General features: G+C 34.7%; 1 protein-coding gene across 2 annotated transcripts; it reads right to left on the bottom strand.

The window, feature by feature from the left end:
• Positions 1 to 12: 12 nt before the first annotated feature.
• Positions 13 to 27997, bottom strand: LOC149415899 (uncharacterized). 2 transcript variants are annotated; one of them, XM_089641524.1, is made up of 7 exons: positions 27898 to 27997; positions 24783 to 24900; positions 24152 to 24193; positions 22887 to 23061; positions 16744 to 16876; positions 11336 to 11484; positions 13 to 605 (listed from the first exon to the last, which is right to left on the bottom strand). In XM_089641524.1, exons 2-7 carry the CDS (start codon positions 24876 to 24878, stop codon positions 445 to 447), a joined length of 756 nt encoding a protein of 251 aa, XP_089497650.1. In that variant the 5' UTR covers positions 24879 to 24900; positions 27898 to 27997; the 3' UTR covers positions 13 to 444. The 2 variants fall into 2 exon arrangements, with proteins under 2 accessions (XP_089497650.1, XP_089497649.1); XM_089641523.1 differs by lacking the exon at positions 13 to 605 and adding an exon at positions 4370 to 6582.
• Position 27998: the final 1 nt, after the last annotated feature.

Raw genomic sequence — 27998 nt, forward strand, 5'->3', positions numbered from 1 at the left:
TATTATCTGGTATAAGTTCGTTGCGAGTTGGATTGCATAGAATAAAGAATAACATAAGAAATGCAATCTGAACGCATTTCACTATCAAAATGTCTGATCATTCTTCGCTTAAATTTCTCAAATACAGAACTGTGTTTCATCATCATTACGAAATTTTCATTTTGGTGTCAGGCAAATGTAAGAGAGACAGAGTTCATGCTAAATGGGATAGAAAACATGCTAGGAAACGAGAGTACTTTATTAATTTCCCCTAGGACACATGTCATCTTTTGGGATGCTGTGCGGGGAGAGGAAGGAATGAATGTGTTGTAGGAGGGAGGAACTGTTTTAAAAATAATTTGCAAGTATTTATGATGTCCATTAAGTTAGGTTTGTTTGTTATTTTTCTTCACCTATCTTCAGTGCCCACAACGTACTTATGTTTATCAGTTCAGTTTTCAGTGTCTAGATGGCACTATTGTCGCTGGCGTGCCGATACTCGGAATAAGTGACGAAGCCGTCCTTGTCCAGGTCTATGACGGAGAAGGCCTCGTCAATGACGGTGGCGATTTGCTTGTCGGTCATCGGCACCCGTAGTCTTTCAGGCATCTCTTCTCCCGGTTCTCCTGTAATCACACAGCAGCCATAATATACAAACTTTAATTAAGATTATTCAACTAGGCAATTACTACTAGGACTATTAATGGAACAATACCACCTCCGGAGAGATTTGGGAGTGAAAAACACCAATAGATGAAGGAAATGTGAAGAGGCTGAAGAGACTCCAATTCACCTTTGGTGCCAATGTCCCGCTCTGTTGGGAACAAGGCTCAGATACCTGGGAAGACACATTGAGTCATTGCCACATATCCAATGACAATCCTGGTGAACTTTATTAAAGGCACCAGATTACTGTTTAACTCTTTGCACGCGTCCGTATCAACTGTTGTTACGGCAAAAAGTACATACTCACACGCGGCTGTATCAACAGTTGATACGGAAACTTTGAATGCCGATATTCCAGCGGTCTTTTGACATAAATTTATTTTCTACATTCGTAGAACTATCACGATGCTGACATCTACAAGAATTTCTCGAAAATAAAATTGTATTTCATTAAAAAACATCGATAATCAAGTGAGCCTCTTTGTGCCTTCGAGTGCTATAGTTTACAATTTTGTCAACGGATGGCGTCAGTTCAATTTTGTTATTATATTAAGTGACATAAAATTTAAGTGTCCAGTTTTAGAAAAAGTTTTCATAACTAAAAATGATAAGTGCTCATGGTGTCCCACTTGTGTCTATCACCTAAGTACACACACGCCGAGTGAATGGCCACATGTGACCACATTCAAAAGATACGGTACGTCTTTGTATGAAATTTTATGATTTTGTTTTTATAAACATCTAAGAGTGTTGACACACGAGGATTTGTTTTCATATTGTGGAGAATAATCTGTTCTGTCTATATAGTCCAATAAATCATGCCAGAATGCTATAATTTGACATTTAATTGCGTGCATAGGTATTTGAAAATATGTACCGCGTACGGGTATAGATAAAACGGAGCAAATTAACGCGTTCAAAAGGTTAAGGAATGAGGTGAAATGGGAGTGAGCACAATAGTCCTGGGTGCTCATGGGAATTGTCTACACTTTATTAAAAACAGGCTGTACTTGTATAAATGTATGCAAAAATTGAAAGACATAGTCTTGGGTGCGAAAATGAACAATCTGAAAGATTGCTGCCAGATGATACGGAAGATCTACAGTTTCTTGTGTCTAAGATGAACCATGAAGAGTGAGTTAATGATCAAGGCAGACCTGCCAAGGTGCTGATAATACCTAGCATCTAATATCAGTGCCCTAGATATTTTTACTAGCGCCAGGTGCTGTAGAATCAGGGCTGGCCCTGTAAATGATAACTAACCAATCAACCATCGAAACTGGATGATGCACCGCCAAACAACTCGGTTTTTGCACACACTCATTGCTTCAGTCACTTTCATATAAATCCATTAGTTTTCTGACTCTTGACAAGGTTCGACTCAAGCATTTGGTTTACTTGATCGCGCTACATCTTCTTCGGACGCCCCCGACTTCTTCTATCATTCACATTTGTGTCACATATTCCTTTCTTCGTTCATCCGCTCTACGTGCCCAAACCATATAAGCATCCCTTTTTTTTCATTCATAATACGGGCGTGTGTCTAGTGTGGTAGTCGAAAAGCATGTAAAAACTGTACACATTAATATTTCATGAATAAAGGAAAAAAAAAAAAAAAAAAAATCTTACTCATTATCCTTCCAATGCACGGTTTTACCACACACACACACACCTCAGGGATTTTAATTCAACATCATTCAGTTATAATTCAGAATTAGAGATGGATATAAATAAGTCCAAAGTCATGCTGTTTGAAAGTGTGCAATATGGTTGTGAATGAGGAATACTTGGAGCAGGTGGATGAGTTTGTGTATTTAGGAAGTATGTTCTAGAGAGATGGGAAGGCTGACAGAGATATTGAAACAAGGGGAAATGCAGGTAACTCCATTCATGGAGGACTGAACGCAGATGGCGCAAGCAAAAAGATGACCAAAGACGTGAAGCTAGCAGTCCACAATGAAGTGCTTGAACCAATCCTGATGTACGGAAGTGAGGCATGGAATTGGCAGAGGAAGGATGAAAGTAGACTGTATGCTGTACACCTATGCTACCTATGTGGAGATCTGGAGAGAATGCAAAGCTGATGTAAGCTTGGTAGATATGTTAGAGAAAGGGACGCTTAGATGGTTTGAGAATGTAGCGCAAATGCATATAGAAAGATGTCTAAGAAGAATAGCAAAGTCAGGGATGTCCGAGGAAGACATGGCACGATCAAGTGAATCAAATACTTGCATTGGGTTATGTTAAGAGTAAGAAAAACAGAAGAGTATGTATGATACGACCTATGAATGTAGATGAAGCGAGAAGTATGTTGCATTCCTCTTTACTTTAGTCAGCGAGTCAGAAAATTAAATACATTTCAAAAAATTCAAACCAAAACCACAAACACTGAAAGCAAGACGTACCAACCTTTATCCAAAGACTGCATTGATGATGGAGCACAATAATTGTAACAATACCATTGTCCTGGTTTTCTCCATATTCCAGTTGCCCACAGAATAATGATTATTTAAGTTACCCACCTCCAACCAATATTTTTATTATTTTTTATCTATATTTGGACACTGTTGAACCTTAATAAATAAAATGTATATGATTAGATGATAAGAATTATTTATGATACTATCCTATTTGAACAATAATTTATGAAATGATCATAACCGAAGGTTTGTTAAAGGAATTAGCAATAGTAATCATAATAGATGAAATTAATTAACCTAATTCCAACTAATAAAATTAGATGAAATTAATGAACCTAATTACACTGGAAGATGAAATGATAGCAATAACTAATCTTATTAGTTGAAATTAATTAACCTAATTACACTGGAAGATGAAATGATAGCAATAAATAATCATATTAGATGAAATTAATGAACCTAATTACACTGGAAGATGAAATGATAGCAATAAATAATCATATTAGATGAAATTAATGAACCTAATTACACTGGAAGATGAAATGATAGCAATAAATAATCATATTAGATGAAATTAATGAACCTAATTACACTGGAAGATGAAATGATAGCAATAAATAATCATATTAGATGAAATTAATGAACCTAATTACACTGGAAGATGAAATGATAGCAATAACTAATCACATTAGATGAAATTAACTAACCTAATTACACTGGAAGATAAATGATAGCAATAACTAATCATATTAGATGAAATTAATGAACCTAATTAAATGAAATGACAGCAATCACTAATTATATTAGAAGAAATAAATTAACCTAATCACACTGAATGATGGCAATCACTAATTATACCAGATGAATTAATGAACCTAATTACACTGAATGATGAAATGATATCAATCACTAATCATATTAGATGAAATTAATTAACCTAATCACACTGAATTATGAAATGATAGCAATCACTAATTATACCAGATGAAATGAATTAACCTAATCACACACTAAACAAGGAAATGACACAGTGTAATCTTGATCCTAATTAAATGCTGAAAGATGAAAATAATGATTATGTATAAATATACAAAATTTTATAACTCACAGATAATGAATAAATAACAGATTTTTTTTGAAGAAATAGAAATAATAATAATTAATAAATAATCATTTAGACTACATTTTAATTAGCAATATATTGTCATCTACCCAAATATATATAAAACAAAATTATACAAAAAAAAACAAACAAAAATTTTCGTTTAATATTTTTATTAATAAACAATTGACTGTTATTTTGCTTTCAGTAAAACTTCCGCCACTGAAACATTAACAGTTGAGCTTTTTCAAAAATACAAAATCGAAATAATTCATTTTTCTGGCTTCAAAAACAAACCATTTAAAAGAAGAAAAATTACTTATAATAAAACAGAATCTTAGACAAGCGCAACTTTTTTTTCCTATTTATGTCTTCAGTGTCAAATTACCAAAAAAAATTGAGAGATTCGTAAATTTATAAAATAATTAAAAATAAATATTTAAACCAATTGGAATGTTTTAAAGAAGTAAATCTATACATGGTGTTCAGAAACTAGTGTTAAAAAAAACATTAACCAAGCCCTTATGCAGAAAAGCAGCGTAATCGAAATAACGCTGTTTTTCACCGTAAGGTTTCAATTATTTACTGACTGGTAAGAATGCTATAACTTTTTAGGTACCTCTAGTATGTGATATTGACAGAATTTCACTAACAGAGTTATAAAAAGGTTGTTATCGATTATCGTATTATAATTTATTTTTTTTAACATGTAGGAGTTTCTCCACTAAAAATAAAAAATCCATAAAAATTTCACACTAAAATATTTGAAAATAAACAACAATAAAAAAACTGTGTTTATAATAATCTAACTAAATCCGAATTGTAAACAATAAAATTTTACTAAATCAGTTACAAAAATAAACGAAAGATTTAAAAATAATTTTACCGTTTCATTTTTATTTTTGCAGCTGACTGTATAAACAAACAACCCTTGCTTTATATAATACACTGTAAATATGTAATAATAATTATAAAAATACATATATTAAATAACAAATAAAAAATATTACTCATGTTAAAGTAATTTAATTTGAGAATCGGAGTTTTGTTTCAAAATAAACATTTTTGTTCACAATCACAACCAGTCTGTAATTTCAAAATGTTTAAGAATTCTCAACACAACAAAACTTCACACCTCGCAGAGTACAGTAACAAAATTTTAATAACTTCTTCTCGGAACAGGAATATCCATTAGCTACCGATTGATGCATGGATTTTTCGTAACCATCAAATTTTATTTAATTTGATCCAATTTGTCTTAATTAGTTGACGAGTCATCAAAAACATCTGTGATAAAACTGTTAAAATAATAACAAAAAATGTTTACACTAATTGATAAATTGTTTACACCAGTTGACATATTGTTTACATCATTTGAAAAATGATTCACATTTGTCGAAAAAACATTTACATCAGCTGTCAAACAGTTTACATTAGTTGATGAGCGATCTACATTAGTAGACAAATTATTTACACAAGATGATCTTTCGTGCACACATATGAGAACTTGTTTACACAAGATGATCTTTCGTGCACACATATGACAACTTGTTTACACAGGTTGATAAAATGTATATAGTCTTTCCCATTAGTCACACAGTCCTTTAATAGAAATTAAGACATCACCAATATTTATTGACACTTTCAGTTTGATATTTACATCTGATAATCGGGTGCATGTGATGGTTAACAAGCTGTTGAATACCATTGACAGGCTGACTAAATAATATCTTGACAACAAATTGTTTACATTAGCTGAATAGTTGCGAAAATCAGCTGAAACATTTCAATATTTGTCAACAAACTCTACATTTAAGTGAACAAGTTACCTAAGTCATTTACATCAGTTGAAAAATTTATTACATCTGTTGACAACTTGTTTACATTAGATATGATTTGAGATTTTCATGGCCAAACGCATTATTGTGATTTATTTTTGGGGAATTATGCCATGTTACAACGTTTCAGATAGCGCTATAGTGTTCAACGTGAGGATGATAAACTTTGGCTAAAGAAGGATAAAGAGCAACACGGCATAGTACCCCAAAAAAGAATCACGATAACTTGTTTACATTGATCAACAAGGCGTCCACGTGGATCAAAGTTTGCCTCCATTTATCGACATATTGTGCATAAGTAGACAAGCTGTCTAGATTAATTAAAAAACTTGTTTACATCAGTCTTAATCCATCAACAGCTTGTCACCATGATTAGACGTGCCAAATCAGTTCTTCTCAGAAGACTGAGCCTTGTGCTGAGCACGCACAAACTCCGGATAGTCTATGAACCCGTCTTTGTTTCCATCGTCCATAGTCAGAATGGGATCTATGAGGTTGATCAATTCTTCATCAGCAAAGATCTTTTCGTCTATCTGGTTGGCATGCTGCTCAGATTCTTTGTGCTTTGCACCTTGCTCTAACGTTTCAAATGTTCAATTTTCAACAGCCAAAACAAAAATTTTATCATCGCAAATTATATTGACGATTTGAAAGCAAAATTAGACAACAATTTCAACACAACATTAAATAAAAAACGAAATCAGCAACAGTGACATAAAAAACATATATTGGACGAAACAATAATGAAAATATGAATAAATAAATGGACCATATTATACCAGATGTTTGGATCAATCGGTTGACGGCGCGATGACAGCAAAATATACCGGAAACAAGGGACACAACAAGGAATGACATTAGAAAATGGCCAGGCAGATAAATCATTAAACCACAACAAACACAATAGACACAAAAACAGGGAATTTGGATTTGATGAAATTGGAGAGACGGAAGATAGGAACATGGAAAAAAATTGTAAGTTCTGTTTCGTCAAGTTCAGTTGTGAGTAGTGCTCTCTCAGTAATCCGCCACTTGATTATTCAACACATGTACTATAATCCACCTTTAGTAGAAAGGCCGTAAAAGCCTATAATTGGCAAGTATTTGTACGTCAAATTCAGTAATCCTTGACGTGCTTAGACTGGAGCACAAAGCCAAGTACACTTAGGGGGTATTTCACTATGTCGGGCTAAATATCTGACTAGCTATCCGTTGGCTGGCTTTAAAGATCAGAATAACTTCGTTATTCAACGGCGACCGTTTCACCATTGTTTCGAGCTTCCGGATAGATAACACTCGAAATAGTCTGGCAACATCGCAAAATGTTTGCAGTTACTCCATCTACTGCCACGGCTGTCATGCGTCACAGTCCGCACACCGCAAAGTGTGCATTTTTTTGGTTATTTTATGTTGATTATCAGGTCATTTTAGATAGATTCCTGTCGAATTAATACATTGTTTCTTATTTTGAACACAATCAAATAATTCAGGATGGATCATACAAGCATTCAAATTCATTCAACAAAATTCGACTCACTTCTCCGCTGTCAAACTCGGAATGTTTTGACGCCATCTTTGATTCGAGGAATAGCGCCTAACGTGAAGTTCGAGCACTGATTAGTCAAATCGAACTTTAACCCGAGCGTTAGCGTTATTCAGATATAGTGAAAACGAAAAAATGACTAATCCGCGGATTAGTGCTTAGTCAGAACATAATCAGAGATAGTGAAATACCCCCTTACTCTAGTTGTATTATTCGTACACACGCAGTCTCTATACCTCCGAGTCTAACTCGCTAAGGCTGACCATTTTAGCATTTATCACCAGAATTTATTTTCATTCGGCCACATTTACAAATCGGGCGCAGTTTACAAAATGGAGTCTTCTTACAAGCGTAAAAACTAAAAAAATGTAAATTTTACGAAAGATCGAGAGCAATTTTTTTTGGTTTATCAAATATCTCTTCTAATTTTTAGCTTATTTTGTATATATGCCCGGTTTTTAGTGTGGTGGATTACTGAAATAGTACTGTACTTGCAACTCACTGGAGAGATAAACCGATAGAAGTACGTTTGAGCGTGTTCGTTTGCCAGTTTTCCTTACAAAGTTTCTAATTGCACTGTCTGACGCCTAAGAGAAGAAACCTCTTATGTAAACTGGTGATATCAGTTATTTCTTCTAGCCATTATCTGTTCAGTGTTGCTACTAGGTACCGAAATACGAGGTGACTTTTGGATTGGGAATCATTCTCACTTAAACTCTATTCGTTTAAGTGATTTTTTTGGGCAACGTGGATTCAATGACGCTTCGAAAATAAATGTCAAATTAGTTGGTGTGTAATATCATATAAGATATTATTATAACACGGAGAAATATGCAAATCAATTTAAATTCAAAGTACGTCAGTGTCTATCCATATATACAGGGTATAACAGCACGTACCCGAAGGATTTTAAATAAGGATTCCTGGACATATTTGAAGTAAAAAACGTAGATGTCACAGACATAGGAATTAATAGACGAGAAGATAATGGCGAGGGGTAAAATCAACTGTTGAAGAACGAAGGGGGTAAGGCTGACTGTGATTCGTCAATAAATCAATCTGACAGTAAATAGGCATCTCGCATTATAATATCACCATTTACTTCTTAAAAGTAAAATCTGCTTTTGAATGAATAGACATTTTTACATGGGAGCGCAAATTACTCGCCACGTTATGAACTAATTTGCGAAGTCCAAATTCGGCAAAAAAATTCGGTTCTATTTTCAGAGTCGAATATTTCGTTTAAGTATTTAGTTAAGACACTTTTATAAATGTTCATAATTTACTTCCCAGCAACCAACCAGCTTTGTGTTTCGCGTCCAGACGTTTCTCGATGTGATAGTAACAACTGATTCATATTATACGATGTGAATATGCTTAAAATAATGCTTATATATATGGAATGTATTACGACAATTGGGTTTATTCTCTTTTTCACATCTATTTTTACAAGTTTTCATAGTACAAGTCAACATTTTGCCGTGTTATTTCGTAAAATGAACCGATGATGCCTCGACCATAGTTCGCACAAGAATGATGACGTCACGTTTTCTAATTTCACTTGAGGCCATACGCGAGCACAGCCGGCTCCAATGGAACCGGTATGGGGAGTGGGGATAATACGCTTTTAATCACTTAGGGCAGGTCTACTAATATTCATATGTCTATGGTAGATGTCATTTTGCTGTCAGATGATTTTTATTTTCAGTTAAAATTTGTTTGTCATATATCCCACCATCACTACAGAATCACGTGATACGCGCTCTGTCTCATCTGTTACCGTTCTACTGAAACGAGATGGAGTGCGTGTAACGTGATCCGATAGGCTGTACCCAACTATTCAGTTATGACGTGTAATGGAATTTTTTGTTTTTAATTAAAAAAATATATACAGTAGAACCTCGTTAATTCGAAATCCAGCGGACATCAAAAATCAAATTTCGAATTAACGAATTCCCACGTAATTCGAAATTTTATGAAAAAAAAAAAAAAAAAAACCCCGAAAATCGATTTTCTCGGCCGCGTCTTCAAATCCGGGTGGTATTTTAGTTGTAAATTCGTATTAATACCAATTATTTCTTTATTTTCGCGGTCGATTACCGTAGCGGCCGGCCCTGTAAATTCAGATATTCGCAATAAATTCGTAAAAATGCTATATATTTACGCGTAAATCGAGATTTTGCTGCCGATTTCGGTCGTGGCCTACCCTTTAAATTGAGATATTCGTAAAAATACGATATATTTCCGCGTAAATCGAGATTTCGCGGTAATTTTCCGTCGCGGCCGGCCCTTTATTTCAAATATCTGAATTTGAATTCGTAAAAATACGATATATTTCCGCGTAAAACGAGGATTCGCGGCCGTATTCCGTCGCGGCCGGCTCTTCAAATTCAGATATTCGAAATAAATTCATAAAAATGCTATATATTTACGCGTAAATCGAGATTTCGCTGCCGATTTCGGTCGCGGCCTACCCTTTAAATTGAGATATTCGTAAAAATACGATATATTTCCGCGTAAATCGAGATTTCGCGGTAATTTTCCGTCGCGGCCGGCCCTTTATTTCAAATATCTGAATTTGAATTCGTAAAAATTCGATATATTTCCGCGTAAAACGAGAATTCGCGGCCGTATTCCGTCGCGGCCGGCTCTTCAAATTCAGATATTCGAAATAAATTCGTAAAAATATGATATATTTCCGCGTAAATCGAATTTAGTCGGCAGTTTTTCGTCGCGGCCGGCCTTTTAAGTTCAGATATTTTAAGTAAATTCGTAAAAATATGTCATATTTCGGCATGGATCGAAATTTTTCGGCCGATTTCCGTCGCGCCGTATTTTTCCAACGCGGATATTCGAAGTAAAGTTAGTAAAAATACGATATATTTACGCGTAAATCGAAATTACGCGGCCGAGTTTCGTCGCGGCCGACCCTTTAAATGCAGATATTTGGCGTAAACTCGTAAAACTACGACATATATCCGCGTAAAATGTATTTTCTCGGCCCTTTAAACTCGGATATTCGAAATAAATTTGAAAAAATACGACATTCCAGTGTAAATCGATTCAGATTTACAAAATAATAATACTAATTAGGACGATGTATAACCACGTAAAAATACATTTTTCGGCGTTTTACCGCCACGGCTGACTTTTAGATTCAGATTTACGAAATATTATTATTTATTTTCGCAAAAATCAAATTTTTTCGAATTACACGAACAAATTTTCGTGCGCGGACAAAAATATATTTCGAATTACGAATTAACGAATTTCGAATTAAAAAAAAATTTGTATGAAAAAATTTTTCAGCGGAAATTTTTTTTGCGAAAATTTCGAATTACGCGTTTTTTCGAATTATCGGGGTTCGAATTAACGGGGTTCTACTGTATATCATCAGAGAGCAAAATGACGTAAACATTTTTTACTACAAATATGCACAGGAACTGCCAGTTAAAATCCTTGAGGTACTTGCTGTTACACCCTGTATAACTATTTGATCATTTTTTATCATAATTTTTTGAAATTGATGTATTATTGTAATACGCTTATAAAATTTGACATATCAAAGTCACCCCACTACGAAAGGTGATTTTAATCACTCAAACACAAACTTTTTTAAAAATATGTATTTCGATAGTTTAAAGAGGTGCAATAATAAAAACTAATAATAATTTTTTTTTGAAAGAAACGTTTTTATAAAAAAAGTTGAAATTTGATAAAGTAACCCCATTCTACGTTACTTAAGATTAAACCGTTTTTTTAAACTGTGTTTTAGGTAAGTACTTACCGTGCCAGTGAATGAGTGACTTGATGAGTTCGCACCCGTCCAGTTTGTTGTTATTGTCTGCGTCGTGCATCTTGAAATAGTGGAATTGTAGTTCCTGCTCCGACATCTTGCTGGTGTCGATGGGAACGTCCATGTGTTCAGCTATGTGCCTGCAATGCGTACAACAAACTTATATTTAGAACTCCTGCAAAATAAGCCGCCATAAGTTGAAAATAGAGTGATTTGAGTTAAATATCACAATATTTTGGACTTTATGTCCGGGTTAAATCTTCCTCGCAGGAAAAACTAAACCCTTCCACACACTTTTCCACAAATGATCATTTAGTCAATCCACATTATGCAAGTGCATTATATAAGCATAATAAATACAAAACAATACAAGAACAACACGTCAACTCACCAGAGATCATGTAATGAAACGCTGTTTGATCAAAGATGGAGAATAGACTATCATTTATTTCATATAAGTTTACATATTAAATACATAGATGGCAGCACTAGTCTTATATTGTTGTTATCATTTCAACACCCCCACTATAACTAACAATATAAATACAATTAAATTAAACAATTTGCACACCTAGTTTATCCAAAAATTCATAATGTTTTGTGGAACCCAAACTTTTGGTGAACAAATCAGCAGGCATTTCAGCTGTTGGCAAATACTTAACATTTACAATATTATTTGCTACACATTCTCTACAAAAATGATACTTAATATCAATATGTTTGGTGCGCTTATGAAAAACTGGATTTGCTGTTAACTTTTGCGCACTCTGATTGTCATTGAAAATATCAATAGTATACATTTTTTGAGTTATTTCATATTGTAAATTTCTCAAATAAATTGCTTCTTTGCAGGCTTCGGTGATGGCCATATATTCAGCCTCACTACTAGATAGTGCAACAGTATTCTGTTTTTTTGTTTCCCAAGATATAACACAACCAGATAAAGTAAAACAAATTCCAGTGTATGACCTCCTATCTATAATGTTTCCGCCCCAATCAGCATCTACAAACCCTTTTAATATTGAGCTTCCACTAGCGGAATACTTTAAACCATAATCTTTAGTACATTTTAGGTATCTCAATAACCTTTTTACATAAGAACAATGTTCTTTGGAATAACAATTATTAAATTGGCTTAAAAAACCAACCGTATATGCAATGTCCGGTCTGGTTAGAACCGCTAAATACATAAGACATCCAATTATTTGTTGATATGGAAAATTACCAACACAATGTTCATTTTTTGACACATTTAACTTTGTTTCCATTGGAGTCTGTGCAGGTTTACTTTGGCTCATATTAAACTTATGCAACAGCTGATCAATATAATCTTTCTGACTTAATATTATTGTTTGCTTAGATTTGTTAACAGTTATGTTAACACCCAGACATTTCTTTATTTCTCCTAAATCTTTTATTTTGAAATGACTTGTTAAGACATCCTTTAAATGCTTAGTTTCATTAGTATCATTTGAAAAAACAAAAAAATCATCTACAAACAATGCGACAATAGTTTTAAACTGATCTTTCATTTTTGTATACATACACGGTTCTATTTTAGATCTAATATAACCTATGCTTAACAAACATTCATCTACTTTTTTATACCAAGCTCTTGAGGATTGTTTAAGCCCGTAAATGGCCTTTTTTAATTTAAGTACTTGACCATTTTGTGTTTTTTCAGAAAAACCTTTTGGTATTTGCATGTAAACAGTTTCCTCAAGTGTACCATTCAAGAAAGCCGTTGTTACATCAAGATGTGTTGTTTTCAAATTTAGTTGTACTGACAATGCAAAAAGTAATCTTAATGTAGTATGTCTCACTACAGGAGAAAATGTTTCTGTAAAGTCCACACCTTCAACTTGTGAAAAACCTTTTGCCACTAAACGTGCACGAAAGCGGACTTTATTTTCACTATCATACTTTTTACGAAGCACCCACTTGCACTGTACAACTCTTCCATCTTTTGGAGCATCACTTAACTCCCACGCATCATTGTCTTTGAAACACTGCAACTCTTCTGTTATAGCCAACTCCCACTGTTCTTTTTCTGGTCCATTTAAAGCGTCATGCAGAGACAAACCAGCCGCATTATCATATGTTTCACTGTCAACGCACAGATTTGATAACCCATACCTCTCTGGAATCTTCCTCTCCCGGTTAGGTCGGCACTGCGGGCTTTCTTTCTCACTGTCTGCATCTTCATAATCACTGGGAACATATGTTTCATCATTATCTATAAAACTGTCCATGAAACTTGAGTGTTCTTGACTAGGCACAGGTTCAATTTCACATTGTTCTGTATCATCAAGTTCCTTACTATCCCCCACTGAATCAACATTCTGACCACATTGTTCTGTATCATCAAGTTCCTTACTATCCCCCACTGAATCAATATTTTGACCTTGCACTTCCATTAAATTTTCAGATTTTGATTCCTTCTCAATGATGATCACATCTCTACTAGTCGTTACATTCCTTGTTTCTGGATTGAAGACCCTATTTCCTTTTATATTATCTGGATATCCTATGAGAATACATTTGGTTGTTTTTTTATCCCACTTCTTTCGCTTTTCTTTAGCTACATGGACCATCACAGTGCTACCGAAAACTCTGATATGACTTATATCCGGTTTGGAGCCAGTCCACAACTCATATGGAGTTTTATTTTCCAATGCCGCTGCCACAATCCGATTCTGCAGGTACACTGCCGTATTGGTGGCCTCACCCCAGAACTCTTTGCCTAACTTTGCATCAAAAAGTAGACATCTTGCTTTTTCAACTATTGTGCGATTAAATCGTTCACACAATCCATTCTGTTGTGGGGTGTAAGGGTTGCTTTTCTGATGAATCACACCGGCACTATTCAGGAAATCATCAAATTCTTTATTGCAATACTCCAGTCCGTTGTCACTCCTTAATACTTTGACTGTTTTTTTTTGTTTGATTTTCCACCTGAGCTTTAAAAATCTTGAAATACTTCAAAGCCTGATTTTTGTGTTTTAAGAAATAAACAAATGTCATCCTACTATGATCATCCACAAATAACAAGAAGTATCTCGAGCCGCCCATAGACACATTCTCCATAGGCCCACATATGTCTGTGTGCACAATATCTAGGAGATTACTGCTTCGTTGGCCACAGCTCTTAAAAGGTAACCGGCATTGTTTGCCTTCACAACATGTTGTGCATGAAGATTTGCTTATGTCAACTTTTTTATCAAGTGACATACCATGCACAGCTTTTTCCATCTGATTCAAATAATCTTTGTTTATGTGTCCTAACCTTCGATGCCAAGTCATTTCTGACACAACTGATGCTGCTAAACAGTCTTGTTTTAGCAAATTCACTTTATATACTCCATTGACCAACACTGCCGTAGCAACCAACTCGTTATTTTTATTATAAACTGAACAACCATTTCCAGTGAAAGATACACGGTTACCTTTCATAATCAGTTGGCTAACAGATAATAAATTCGTTGTTAGACTTGGTACACAATATACGTTTTTCACCATGATGTCATACTCGATTATCTGTTTTAGTCATGATTTTTACATCGCCAGAACACAATACTGACACCTTTTCACTGTTTGCGACAACAATTATTTTTTCTTGTTCATACTGCGCATTTATAATCCAACTTTCATTTGCTGTCAGATGTACACTCGCGCCCGAGTCGATATACCAATCGTCTTTGTTAAAATTTCCACTCAGGAACACTGCGCTAAACGCATTAGACTGCATTCGATCCTTATTTATCTGATTTGACAAGTTATTTTCTGTATTTGTACACTGGTTCTTGTAATGCCCGATTTGTTTACATCTGTAGCACTTTATATGCTTGTTGACGTTTGACTTTGACAAGCCAGTGCTGCCATTGCTGCCAACATAACTTTTGCTGGCCATAGACATATTCGTATTATTTTTTCCTTTGTACTTTGAAGTTGAACGAATTGCTAAAGCTCCGCTAACTTCACTCCCGTCATGACTTGCTGAATCCATATCTAACAATTTTGTTTTTATGGAGTCTGTCGTTATAGGAATTCCTGAATGTTCTAATGCCATAACCATCGGCGAGAAACGATCTGGCAAACCAGCGAGTAGCAATGATGCTGTCCATGTGTCATTAATTTCGAATCCCGTTCCTGAAAGCTTCTGTGCTGTATCGATAATCTGCGTCACATAAGACGTCATCGAACTGCAATTCTCTCGGCGAATCGAAATTAAATTTCTCAGCAAACTTATTCTCCGTGAAAATCCGTTGTCGTCGAATAATTTTTTTAATTTATCCCATAACTCTTTACTGGATGTAGCATCTTTTACGTGAACATATAAAGACGAGTCGATTGTCATAATCAATTTTGCTTTGGTTTTTGCATCATCTGCAGGTTTTATTTCAATCCCGACTTCTGGCTGCACACAATGCTTCATGCCTTCGAGGATTAAAAAATTCTGTGCCGCAAAACACCATATGTCGTAATTATCACGTCCCGTTAGCTTGGGTACGTTGGCAAGATAGTTCGCCGACATTTTTAAACTGCGATATACTTAAGTTGTACACTTTTATTATAACAATCCGTCACGACACAGTTCAATCGCGTTTTGTAATCATGTTTTTTATACTGGTCAAACAAAAAAAACAACAAAATCGCGAAGATTTATAAGCGAACGGCCCATAACCTGTAATGAAACGCTGTTTGATCAAAGATGGAGAATAGACTATCATTTATTTCATATAAGTTTACATATTAAATACATAGATGGCAGCACTAGTCTTATATTGTTGTTATCATTTCAACAGATCAAATGGGAAAATAATTCAACGACTCCAAATATTTTCATATCAGAGGGTTCGGCTCGGTAGAACTCCAAACAGGTCCTATAAATCCTACTGATCCCTCAATATAAATATTCTAATCAAACGTAATAATTTCGGTTGTCTGTGCGTCCTGCTTGAAATCTGGTTCAATGATATCAAATTTGCTTGAAATTTAAGTGTCATTTCCAAAATTGGGACTGATTGTGCGAAGAGCTTAGACAAGAGATATAGTAGATGCCTACCTATAATATAATATGATTTTAAACTGAAAATTACTTTAAATGCAATTTGTAAGGAATTCAGACTATCTCTGCGTTTGTTAGAACATATTATTTGTTCAATATTTTATAAAATTTAACAATTATTATTATTAATTTATTTTTACATTAATTGAAGAGATTTCAACGATAATTTGCAATAACGTACCCAATTTAGCAATGACCGATTTTATAATTTTTGGCCAAATTCGACAAATTTTTAAGTTTTCTGACTATTTTGAAGTTTTCTGACCTGTTTGGTGGTTATTTTACCAGATTTTATAGACAGGAAGAATTTAGAATCAGAAGATGTACTCACTCGGCTTCGTGCTGCATGTTGGAGGGATTGAGGATCTGTGGGTTGTGATGTCCCGACTGGTGGCCCCCGTGCGCGTGGGGCTGCTGCGCCTGCTGCGGGGGCTGCTGCGCTTGCTGCTGGGCCGGAGGGGGGCCTTAAACGGTCACAGTGATTGGTTAAACACGGCAAAATGATGGTGGTCAAGGTAAACGTGATGAAAATTTCACATTAACCTCTCAGACATAGAATTTTATTTATTATGTGTCCCTTTGAGAACTGTCAGAACATGATAATTTTTGTGTTATTTACGAGTTTTACTAAGAGCTTCATAACTCACGTTTTGGAAAACGTAGCCTCATTCTAAAAAATGTTTTGGAAAGATTATGAAATCCACTATCGCATTGTGTTGTTATACGTAAATATTTGCGTTTCTAAATATACATTTTATGAAAACGTCAATATTATGTAAAAATCGCTTACCATTATTTCAAAGCCTTGAAAAATGTACTTTTTTCTGAGTAGTATAAAGAAATAACACTTTATATATTGAAGAAATATATTTAAAAACTATTAGTCACCACAAAATATTAACCGTCCAAACTAAAATATTTTTAATAAATTATTTAGAAACGCAATAAATTATGAACGAACAAGATGACAGATTCAATCGACTTAGATAATGCAGTTCTACGTTCCATAGATATTGTTGAATACAGACGCGTAGCGTTATTCATTATCGATACTCTGTTTTTTAAATCATGGGAATCCGTATACTAGTGATGGAAATAAATCAATTTTTGTAAAATCTCGCGCGTTTACGTGAAAAGACGTTCTAATGTCTTGACCGCTATTATCATATTTACGTCTTTTGACGTTCTAATGTTCTGAGTGGTTAAAGCTCGTAAGAGAACAGTGACGGCATCTGTAGGTAAGTGGTTATAATTCTCGCTTGGAAGCGGGTAAGCGTGCATAAGAAATTTTTATTTCACATATTTGCTACTACAAATTTTTATAACATTAGAGATTTAAAATCTAAGGCCATTCGTACATGCAGATACATACGCGTCGCTCGTTAGTATTCGTCATACTATTTTGTTAGTGTTCGTATAAGACGCAACAAATTTATTTACGGACAAATAGTCCATTAACAATATAATATTTTTTACACGAAAGAGAGATGTCAGTGAAAGGAGAGAATATATAAATGATGAGCAATGACAACATACATAAAATATAAAAAGTACAGATGGAAGATAATTACAAGTGTTACAAGACAATTACAATGCACGAAGAAGGTTTAGAGAGCTTTAAAAATTACACATTACGTATCGACTGTCGAAATTCATTTAGGCTTACACCAAAAAATTCAATGCTTTGACTTGACGTTGAGTTGACAAGTCTCGCCATTCTGGACAAAGGAGAATATAGGTATACATACAGGTTTGACGTCAGTTTTTTTTTATTAACAATATAAAGTTTTTTTACAGGTTTTTTTTCGATGTCGTCTCACTAGGATAAACCTGTGTCGAGACAGACGTATTGAGTACAGAAATTAATGTTTACATATTATTTCATAACATAAATAACAATGTGAAAATGATAAAAAATAACAAATAATAAATGATAAATTGGTTAATCAGCATCTAGTACATACTTATGAGGGATTTTTATAAAATTTTTGATCTTGGATCTATCTTGGCTGATGATCCAAGACTTGATGTCTGTTTTATATTTCTAAAAAAATTCGTTCAGTCTAATGGCTAATGGGAGAGCATTATATTGCCATGTTGCAAAATATCTAAAATTTCTCTGGCCAAAAGTTGTTTTAGCGAAAGCGATTTGTAAGAGATTATGTCCTTTGGTTCTAGTATCATGAGCAGTTTGAACATTGTCAAAAGTAGTTTTGTGTTTGAAGAGGTATGCTAGTATGTTTTTGGCATAAAGTTGCCTAGTGTCCATAACACAGATTTTCCTAAAGATTTCATCCGAACTGCTTGTGATTGGTAGTTTGAGGATAATCTTTATTATAAGTTTCTGAGCTTTAGATATTGGATCAATGGCGGCAGCGTTTGCTCCTCCCCATGCTATGATACCATCCTCACGTAGTTCCTTGGCGGCGACGAATGCCCTACAATTAAGATCTATTTCGTTGCATGGGTTAGCCTAAAACATTCTTTTAGATTGTTTTTAATGCTATATAAAAACCTTCTATATATTGTCTTCGTCGCTAGAGTCACTTGATATCATATTAATTCCACGGCTGCAGTTGAAATAATAATCAAGTTCAGTATAATTGGGGTAGCGCCGCATACAGAAACTAGCTTTAAAGAGTAGCTACTTACGGTTGCGTCACATAGCTTATAAGTATCTTTGTGTACGAAGCAGAGATGTGCTTTATTTCAAATAAATCCATTTCAAATGGAAATGCAAAATGGGTATTTTCCATTTTGCATTTTAAATGCTTTTCTAAAAACCATTTTGCATTTTAAATGCTTTTCTCAATGCATTTTCCATTTTAAATGCTTTTTTGCAACATTCTTCCTACTATCTCCACTCATCTTTTTTTCATAAGCCCCAAATATCAGTCGGTCCTCAACCTCGCTATGAGAGATAATTTACATTTGTCAAGTTGCTCCCTGGTAGGAGCCCTGGCAATTGAGTGATACCATTACAAAAAATACTGATTCAAATACTGAACATGGGGCCATGACGCTGTAATATTAAATATTAGATAGCAGTTTCTATGTTTTTACGTTGGCAACATTAGTCCCGCGCAAATTTTTTGTGGTTTCATAATCTGTAGTCGTGGTGTTTTTGGATTTACCATCATGTAATATGTTTGTTCTACATTGATGTCCATTATTAAATAACAAAATTGTTTAAAAATTCTATAATTATTTTAATTGTTTGACCTGAGAAACCATTTTGCATTTTCAATGCATTTTGAAAATAGGTATTTTGCATTTTGCACTTGAAATGCTTTTCTAAAAACCATTTTGCATTTTCAAATGGAAAAGTTTTGACCCATTTCCATTTTGCATTTCAAATGGTTTTGGGTACCCATTTTGCACATCTCTGGTACGAAGGACCTAAGTCGTTATAACTGTATCGCTTATACAATGTTTTTTCAATGCCTGTAAATGCATTATATCATATCGATCTTTTGATTCGCTCCATTTAAGAAGTACGTGGCTCTCAGTGAGAGAGAGAGAGAGAGAGAGAGAGAGAGAGAGAGAGAGAGGTGAGAGATCATAAATAAATTGGTGCGGCTGGCTTCACGGTAAAAGGGGGTTATGACGACGTCCTCGAGAGTGAGACTTTTGTATAGGGAAATTTATTTGAGCAGGAATCTCCTTGTTCAATGTACATCTGCATATTAAAAGATAAAAGATATTTAATCAGAGCAATACCTCTACTTGTCTCTAACGGCCGTTGTTCCCAACATTTCGAACGATCAATCTCAGGGTCCGATCAGCCAAGTGATTTATTCAGTAACGTTCGATTCGCCTGTTTCCAAACATCTTTACTGTTGATTATCTTAAGTGGCCATGCCCACTTTCATAGACAATAAAATGACATCAAAGTTAAAACTTTCAATGCTAAATTAACATTGACAAATTAATTATTGTATTTATTATTAATGCATATATTTTTTTAAGTACTGTAATACGTAAAAAGATATTTAATATTTAACCTCTCAGAAAAAGACTTTTATTTACTTTGTGTTCCTTTGCGAACTGTCAAAACGTGAAAATTTTTGTGTTATTCACGAGTTTTGTTAAAAGCTTCATAACTCACGTTTTGGGAAACGTATCCTCATTCTAAAAAATGTTTTGGAAAGATTATGAAATTCACTATCGTATTGTTTTGTTATACGTAAATATTTGCGTTTCTAAATATACATTTTCTGAAAACGTCAAAAATATGTAAAAATCGCTGACTATTATTTCAAAGCTGTGAAAAATGTACTTTTTTCTGAGTATCATAAAGAAATACCACTTTATATATTGAAGAAATATAATTAAAAACTATTAGTCACCTCAAAATATTAACCGTCCAAACTAAAATATTTTTAATAAATTATTTAGAAACGCAATAAATTATGAACGAACAAGATGACAGATCCAATCGACTTAGATAATGCACCTCTACATTCCATAGATATTTTTGAATACAGACGCATAGCGTTATTCATTATCGATACTCTGTTTTTTAAATCATGGCAATCCGTATACTAGTGATGGAAATAAATCGATTTTTGTAAAATCTCGCGCGTTTACGTGAAAAGACGTACTAATGTCTTGACCGCTATTATCATATTTACGTCTTTTGACGTTCTAATGTTCCGAGTGGTTAAGCGTATGAAATATGTTAAAAATAAAGTATTAGTTTGACTTTAATGCCACCGTGCCTTGGCCTCGCAAATATGTTCCACTCTGTTGACACTTTTTATAAGTAGTCATTTACTGAGGCAAGCTTAATAATCCAGTAGTTTGGCTTCCTTAAATTGGTTGATCACTCAGTTGTCACTTTTCCGTTGGAAAGAGCATAGTTGTGCGTTTGAGCAGTGTTGAGCCAAAATTTCGGCTCAGCAGTTGATCAGTAGGATTGGGAAGAACGGCCGTAAGGGGTGGTAATTGATCAGGCACAAAATATAAATAGATGAGTATAGCCAGGGGCAGGGTAGGCACTGTGCAGGCGCATTTAGAGCAATCCTTTCCATGCGCCAACGTGCCAAGGAGCTACAGCGTTGAAAATACATTACATCTAATACAGCGCCAGGTGCTGTTTGGCTCCGAGCCGGCCCTGGCCAGGGGTAACATCCATAGAGATGCAAAAATAAAAATCTTATAAATTTCTTGTGGATTCTTTCAATGCAAAAAATGTACGTTAGTTAGTGTGGGGCACAGGTGATGGAATTTGACTCCAATACAGTTACAGACTAATGTGTCCTCAGTGTTTGCGCATTGTTAAAACTAATTTTAATTTCTAACTGCGAAGCCTAGAAGCTTGAATGCTTTGCTGACTAAATGGTTGATATGTTAGTGAAAATTTAGTGGGTAACTGGTGAAGCCACATCACATTTCAACGGCCTCCGCGGTCGAGGTGTAAGGCTCTGGACTAGCAAGCCGGAGGTCTAGGGTTCAAATCCCGGCGTACGCAAGTCAATTTAATTTGATTAATTTGTGTTATTTCACAATTTATTCATATACATTAATATACAGGGTGTATCGGCACGTACCCGACAAACTTTAACCAGCTATTCCTTAGCACATTTGGAGTAAAAAATGTTATGGGCACTTTGCTGTCCCGTAACATTTTTTTTTAATAAAAAATTTATTATTCATATTTTCACCAAATGTCACCAATGTTTTATCCTTTGTCAAAGTTTGAAAACCCATCTGGCAATATTTTGTTCGAGTTTCGTTGAATAATGTACGTACGTACCTACGTTGGCGCGCTTTTACAATCACAACGAAATGGCACGGCACCATTCGTCTCATTTTTAACTATTATTATTTAGTGTGTGCGAAAGAGCGAGGACACTTTTTGACACACTTGCTAATAACAGCTGTTGAACACGAGAAAAAATGCAAATGACAGTGACGGAGTGTGGATTTTTTTATTTATTTTTTGTTTTTAATGGAAAAAAAATGTTACCGGACAGCAAAGTGCCCATAACATTTTTTACTCCAAATGTGCTAAGGAATAGCTGGTTAAAGTTTGTCGGGTACGTGCCGATACATCCTGTATAGTGTATTTGTGGCACGTTCCAGAGCGGAAGATACTCTCAGTATCGCCCTGGAGTAAGGCCACCATAAACGAAAAGTTTCTTGAAATGGCTTTAGCCGGGGTGACCAGAACTGAATAGTCAGATATTTCCTCACCTTCCCCAAACCATCTCCTTCCCCTCCCCACTACTTTCACTGTCACTTAGTGGCTATGTTATAAATCTAATGAATGTTGCTGAGATTACTACCTAATTATTGTCATTACTAACATCGTCATTGTTTTAGTGTTGCTGAGATTACTACCTAATTATTGTCATTACTAACATCGTCATTGTTTTAGAGTTGTTGAGACTACTAATTAATTATCGCTACTATTGAGAAAACTTCTGCTGTTGCCGAGATTACTAATCTACATAAATTACTGCTACTGACCTCCTTGTTGTTGTGGCGCATACTGCTGCTGTTGCTGCTGTTGCTGTTGTTGCTGCTGTTGTTGCTGCAGCAACAGTTGCTGTTGCTGTTGTTGTTGTTGCTGCAGGACTTGCTGCTGCTGTTGTTGCACATGCTGGGGCTGTTGCTGCTGATACTGCGGCTGAACAGGAACTTGCTGAAAATAAAAAATAAAAAAATAATCTTCTCTATCCATACAAAAAGATTGCGTGTGGGTTTGTTTTATATACAATCCTACAGTTTTACTGCGAGATTGATGAAATTTTGCACACATGACCTTTAAAAGAAAAGGAAGGTTACTGTGTATATGAAATTTTTAAAAAAACACTCTCATCCCCATTATCCACCCCTTAACATTTTGTTCGCCAGCATATCCTTCAATGCAGCGCTTTCACTCTGTAAGAGTTACTCACGAATATTGCGACGCAGCGCTATGGCGCTGCATGCTTTAGGGTGCGTTTGTCGGTCCTCGGGAGAGCGCGTGTTACATTTGGGTGCGTTGTATTGCGGTTGGCGCTTGTTTATCCTGTTAAACTAAATACACCCTAAAGTGAATCGATATTTTTCACCATGTCAGATGTTAGTTGTATTGCGAATGAAGTATCAAACGACAGCGGCACTACGAAAGAGATCTGTATTTGATAAGATGTTTTTGCAAAACCAACAACCTATTTCAATTTTTTTTTCACCTCATTACTTCTTGAAAATATTGTCAAAACACAAACCGAATTCACGCACACAAAAGTGGACACCAACGACTGTGAATGAAGTACAAGCATTCATTGCCGTCTTACTGGAAACGGGGATAACAAGACGAGCCACCATTTTTCTTATTGGAAAAGCGATTCCAACGAGTTATGGAGATTCAACCTCATATGCGTTCACAGTAAAAAGAGACTAAATGGACTTTGTGCGGGAAAACACAATTGCAAAGCGAAATAATTTTATATTTTACAATATTTTTTATAGTTGTAAATGATTAGTTTTTTATTATTGGAAGCATAAAATATTGTTCTTTACTTGTTTAATTGCAAAATCAATAATTGAAATATGTTCAAGTTATTAAATTCTTATTTAATACAATAATTTTTTTATCTAAAATCTAAAGCAATCTACATACATACTTGCAAAATAACCATAATGCTAGAACGATTAAATTACTTATAGTAGATTATATACTATTTTTATAAATATATATAACACATTACCTGAAAAGACATGAAGTATTGAATTGTAAAATTACTTACTTGGTGCTGGACTGGCACTTGGTGCTGCGGATGTTGCTGGTGCTAGAAACAGAAAAATAACACTATTAAGTGCCATAAATAGCACAGTAGAGCGAATGAGCGAAGAAAGCAGTGTAATGGTAGCAGAAATCGGGGACGCCTGAGGAAAGACATCAACGGCACGATCAAGTGAATCAGATACTCGAGTCGGGCCATGACAAGAGTCAGAATAATAGAAGAGTATATATGAATGTGAATGAGGCACGAAGTGTACTCATGTTGTGACAAAATGTCAACCGTGTAAAAATTTGGAAGCGCGTTCGGCGTGTTTCTTGCGCAATAATTTCATTGAAATACCAGTAGAACAAGGAGATCATTTCCACCTGACGCATGTTCTCTAAATGTAGCCTGTTTGTTAAGAAAGGGGAATCTGTCAAACGGACCTCCCGTTTCCGCAATTAAGGAGATTTTCAGGTAGAGTACCAGACCAGAGGTGGCTGCCAAATTCTAAAGCAGGCCGCAGTCGAGAGCGGAAGAAGACAAAGTAAGAAGAATATTATCTTTCACATTAATTTGTCCTTTGTAGTTTAGAGTATAATCAGACATAAAGTAAGATGAAAATGCAGTTCAAGCGTCCTTTTCTTATCCTCACCTGGTAATTTTGCGGTGGCACCCCTGGCGCGACGCGCTGCGTTAGACATCCCGCCAGACAACTTAACGTCAACACAACGTAAACAGCGCAATGCATTCTGCGGTCTTTAAAAGGTCACCTGCAATAGTAGTTCATAATAAATGTTTTATTAAAATTTCAAATAACAAACAGCACGGTCCTCAAAGTGTGTAGGTAATGTGTATTCACAATTAGAATTCAGTTTGTTTAAACTTAGAATTCAGTGTATTCAAACATAGAATTCAGTGTATTCACACTTAGAATTCAGTTTGTTTAAACTTAGAATTCAGTGTATTCACACATAGAATTCAGTTTGTTTAAACTTAGAATTCAGTGTATTGACAAGTAGAATAGAATCAAATTGAGATTCGTATAAACTATGCAACGGATTTTGATAGGGTTTTCAGTATGGTTTAGAAAATTTTTTCCGGAAGGTTTATATATGAGTCATGTAATTTCTATACCCGCTATATCAACTTTCATTGATTTGGAGAAAACCGCAAACAACTGTCACATCTTTAGCGTACATAAGTAATTGCATTACAATTTTTTATATAATGAATTGGAGTAATAAAATTTCGAAAAGCATTTATTTTTCTATATATGTCTAGCAATAATTAAGTAATTTCGATAAATAAAATGGATAAAGCGGATTTTGATACTCACTTCGTGATATAGAGGCTTTTGAAAGTCAACTGAACCGACATGGCGGGTTTAGAAACACACGCACCTTCCTCTTTCTCTTTCCCACTTACCTTCAGCCTCACAACATCCCCCAATTGGGGATGCCATAGTCTCACTGGCTCCAGACGGGAGCAGTTGGGACTCTTGTGAGGTATTCACTATAAAAAAAAATAATAAAAAAAAAGATCATTTTGACACACGAGCGTGGCGTCAGAGCGGCGGCCATATTGTATTTTGGCAAAATAACTGCTTGTGATTGGTTGAATCCGATATAGCGCGTTTAGATAGTAACTTTCTGTATGATATAGCGGATTTGGTTTTTCACTCGCAGTTTTAACATGGTTTTTGGTCGTGATAAGGAGGGTTTTGAAACTCAATTTTAGGTTCCTCTTGTTGCTCGCAAAAATGTGAACAAGATGTCATACTCAGATCATTTTGTCAAAAAATCGGATATAGCGGGTATAGAAATTATAGGATTCATATATAAAACATGCATATTATATTTATAGAAAGTAGAGAAAAATGGATGTTTTGTGATCAAGTTGTAAAAAAATATTTTCATTGCTAACGCTGGCTAAACCTTATGAGCAGAGATGTACTTTATTTCAAATGGAAATGCAAAATGCAAAATGGGTATTTTCCATTTTGCATTTTAAATGCTTTTCTAAAAACCATTTTGCATTTTAAATGCTTTTCTCAATGCATTTCCATTTTAAATGCTTTTTGCAACATTCTTCCTACTATCTCCAATCATCTTTTTTTCATAAGCCCCAAATATCAGTCGGTCCTCAACCTCGCTATGAGAGATAATTTACATTTGTCAAGTTGCTCCCTGGTAGGAGCCCTGGCAATTGAGTGATACCATTACAAAAAAATACTGATTCAAATACTGAACATGGGGCCATGACGCTGTAATATTAAATGTTAGATAGCAGTTTCTATGTTTTTACGTTGGCAACATTAGTCCTGCGCAAATTTTTTGTGGTTCATAATCCGTAGTCGTGGCATTTTTTGATTTACCATCATGTAATATGTTTGTTCTACATTGATGTCCATTATTAAATGACAAAACTGTTTAAAAATTCTATAATTATTTTGATTGTTTGACCTGAGAAACCATTTTGCATTTTCAATGCATTTTGAAAATAGGTATTTTGCATTTTGCATTTGAAATGCTTTTCTAAAAACCATTTTGCATTTTCAAATGGAAAAGTTTTGACCCATTTCCATTTTGCATTTCAAATGGTTTTGGGAACCCATTTTGCACATCTCTGCTTATGAGATACATCAAAATAATGTACCATGGAATTGTATATCTTGAAAAGGCCTACAGAAAAATCCACCAACCATATTTTTTAACATTAGCCCCAAACAGTAGGCCCTGAGGAAAACAATTTCCCTTATGGCCTATTTCATCTTTGGAGATGCTGTTTGGAAGGTCTTTTTGAGGAGAGAGGTCTTTTAACACGAGTTGGAAGAGCAGCGCCCCAGCCAGGCAAAGGTCCTAGATTTTTCGGTCAAAAACTCGCTAATAATTTTAATAATTTTATTAGACTTGCAGAAAAGTCAGTAGATGTCGCACATTAAAATAAAAAAATTTGATATATTTATCCAAGATACTATCTAGATTACATTTAGTTTGTGTTGAATCTTGCGATCACACATAAAGATCACCAATAAAAATGTGCAGTGAGAAAATGAAAGATAATGTTGGTAGTTCTTATTCGAAGTATGATACAGTTAAATATGACTGAAACAGATAGGGTCCCATTAGCTCAGTGGTAGAGCAGTGCCCCGGAAAGGTGTAGATCCTGGGTTCAAATAATAATAATAATATTTTGATGATTTGTATAGCGCCGTTTTTGTGCAAAATCACCTCAAGGGCGCTGTACAAATATATAGTACATTTCTACAATGATCTATGTTATTACTAACTCTATATGGAGTAATATACAGTACAATACTTACCTGGTAGGTCATTTGAGATTAACATTAACTAATTGTTTATTAGCGAAATTGAGATACAGGATTTGGTCTCACATGCAACCGTATCTTTTACCGTTTCAAATTTTCGCTAATATTATCTTCAATAATTAAATACTTAATATTTTAATGAGAGAAAGTGCAGCAAATAAAATAAATAAATAATAAAAAGTCATGTTAAATGTGTTTACAATACAAATCAAATCAAAACCACTGAAAATTATTTGATCAGCATTTTGTAAACAGCCAATTATCAAACGCCGGCATATTGTAGCATTTAAGTTCAAGGGAAAACTGACAAAATCAAGAGAAAGCTGAAACATCTGTTCAAATGAAGCGTTATTTGTACAGAAGCCATATGCCAAAAATTACACAAAAGACAACAGAAACCATTAATTATTATTGTGTATTTAAAAATGTATGTTTTTACCTTCGTTTATACAAATTCCACGTTAACATAAGAGCCGCCGCGAAAACAGGTGAAAAATTCATACAATTTATTCTTTTTACCACGTCAGTGACGTTTCTACA

Source organism: Hesperophylax consimilis, chromosome 17 (assembly GCF_061612785.1).
Source record: "Hesperophylax consimilis isolate HC1 chromosome 17, BYU_Hcon_1.0, whole genome shotgun sequence".
Lineage (NCBI taxonomy): Eukaryota > Metazoa > Arthropoda > Insecta > Trichoptera > Limnephilidae > Hesperophylax > Hesperophylax consimilis.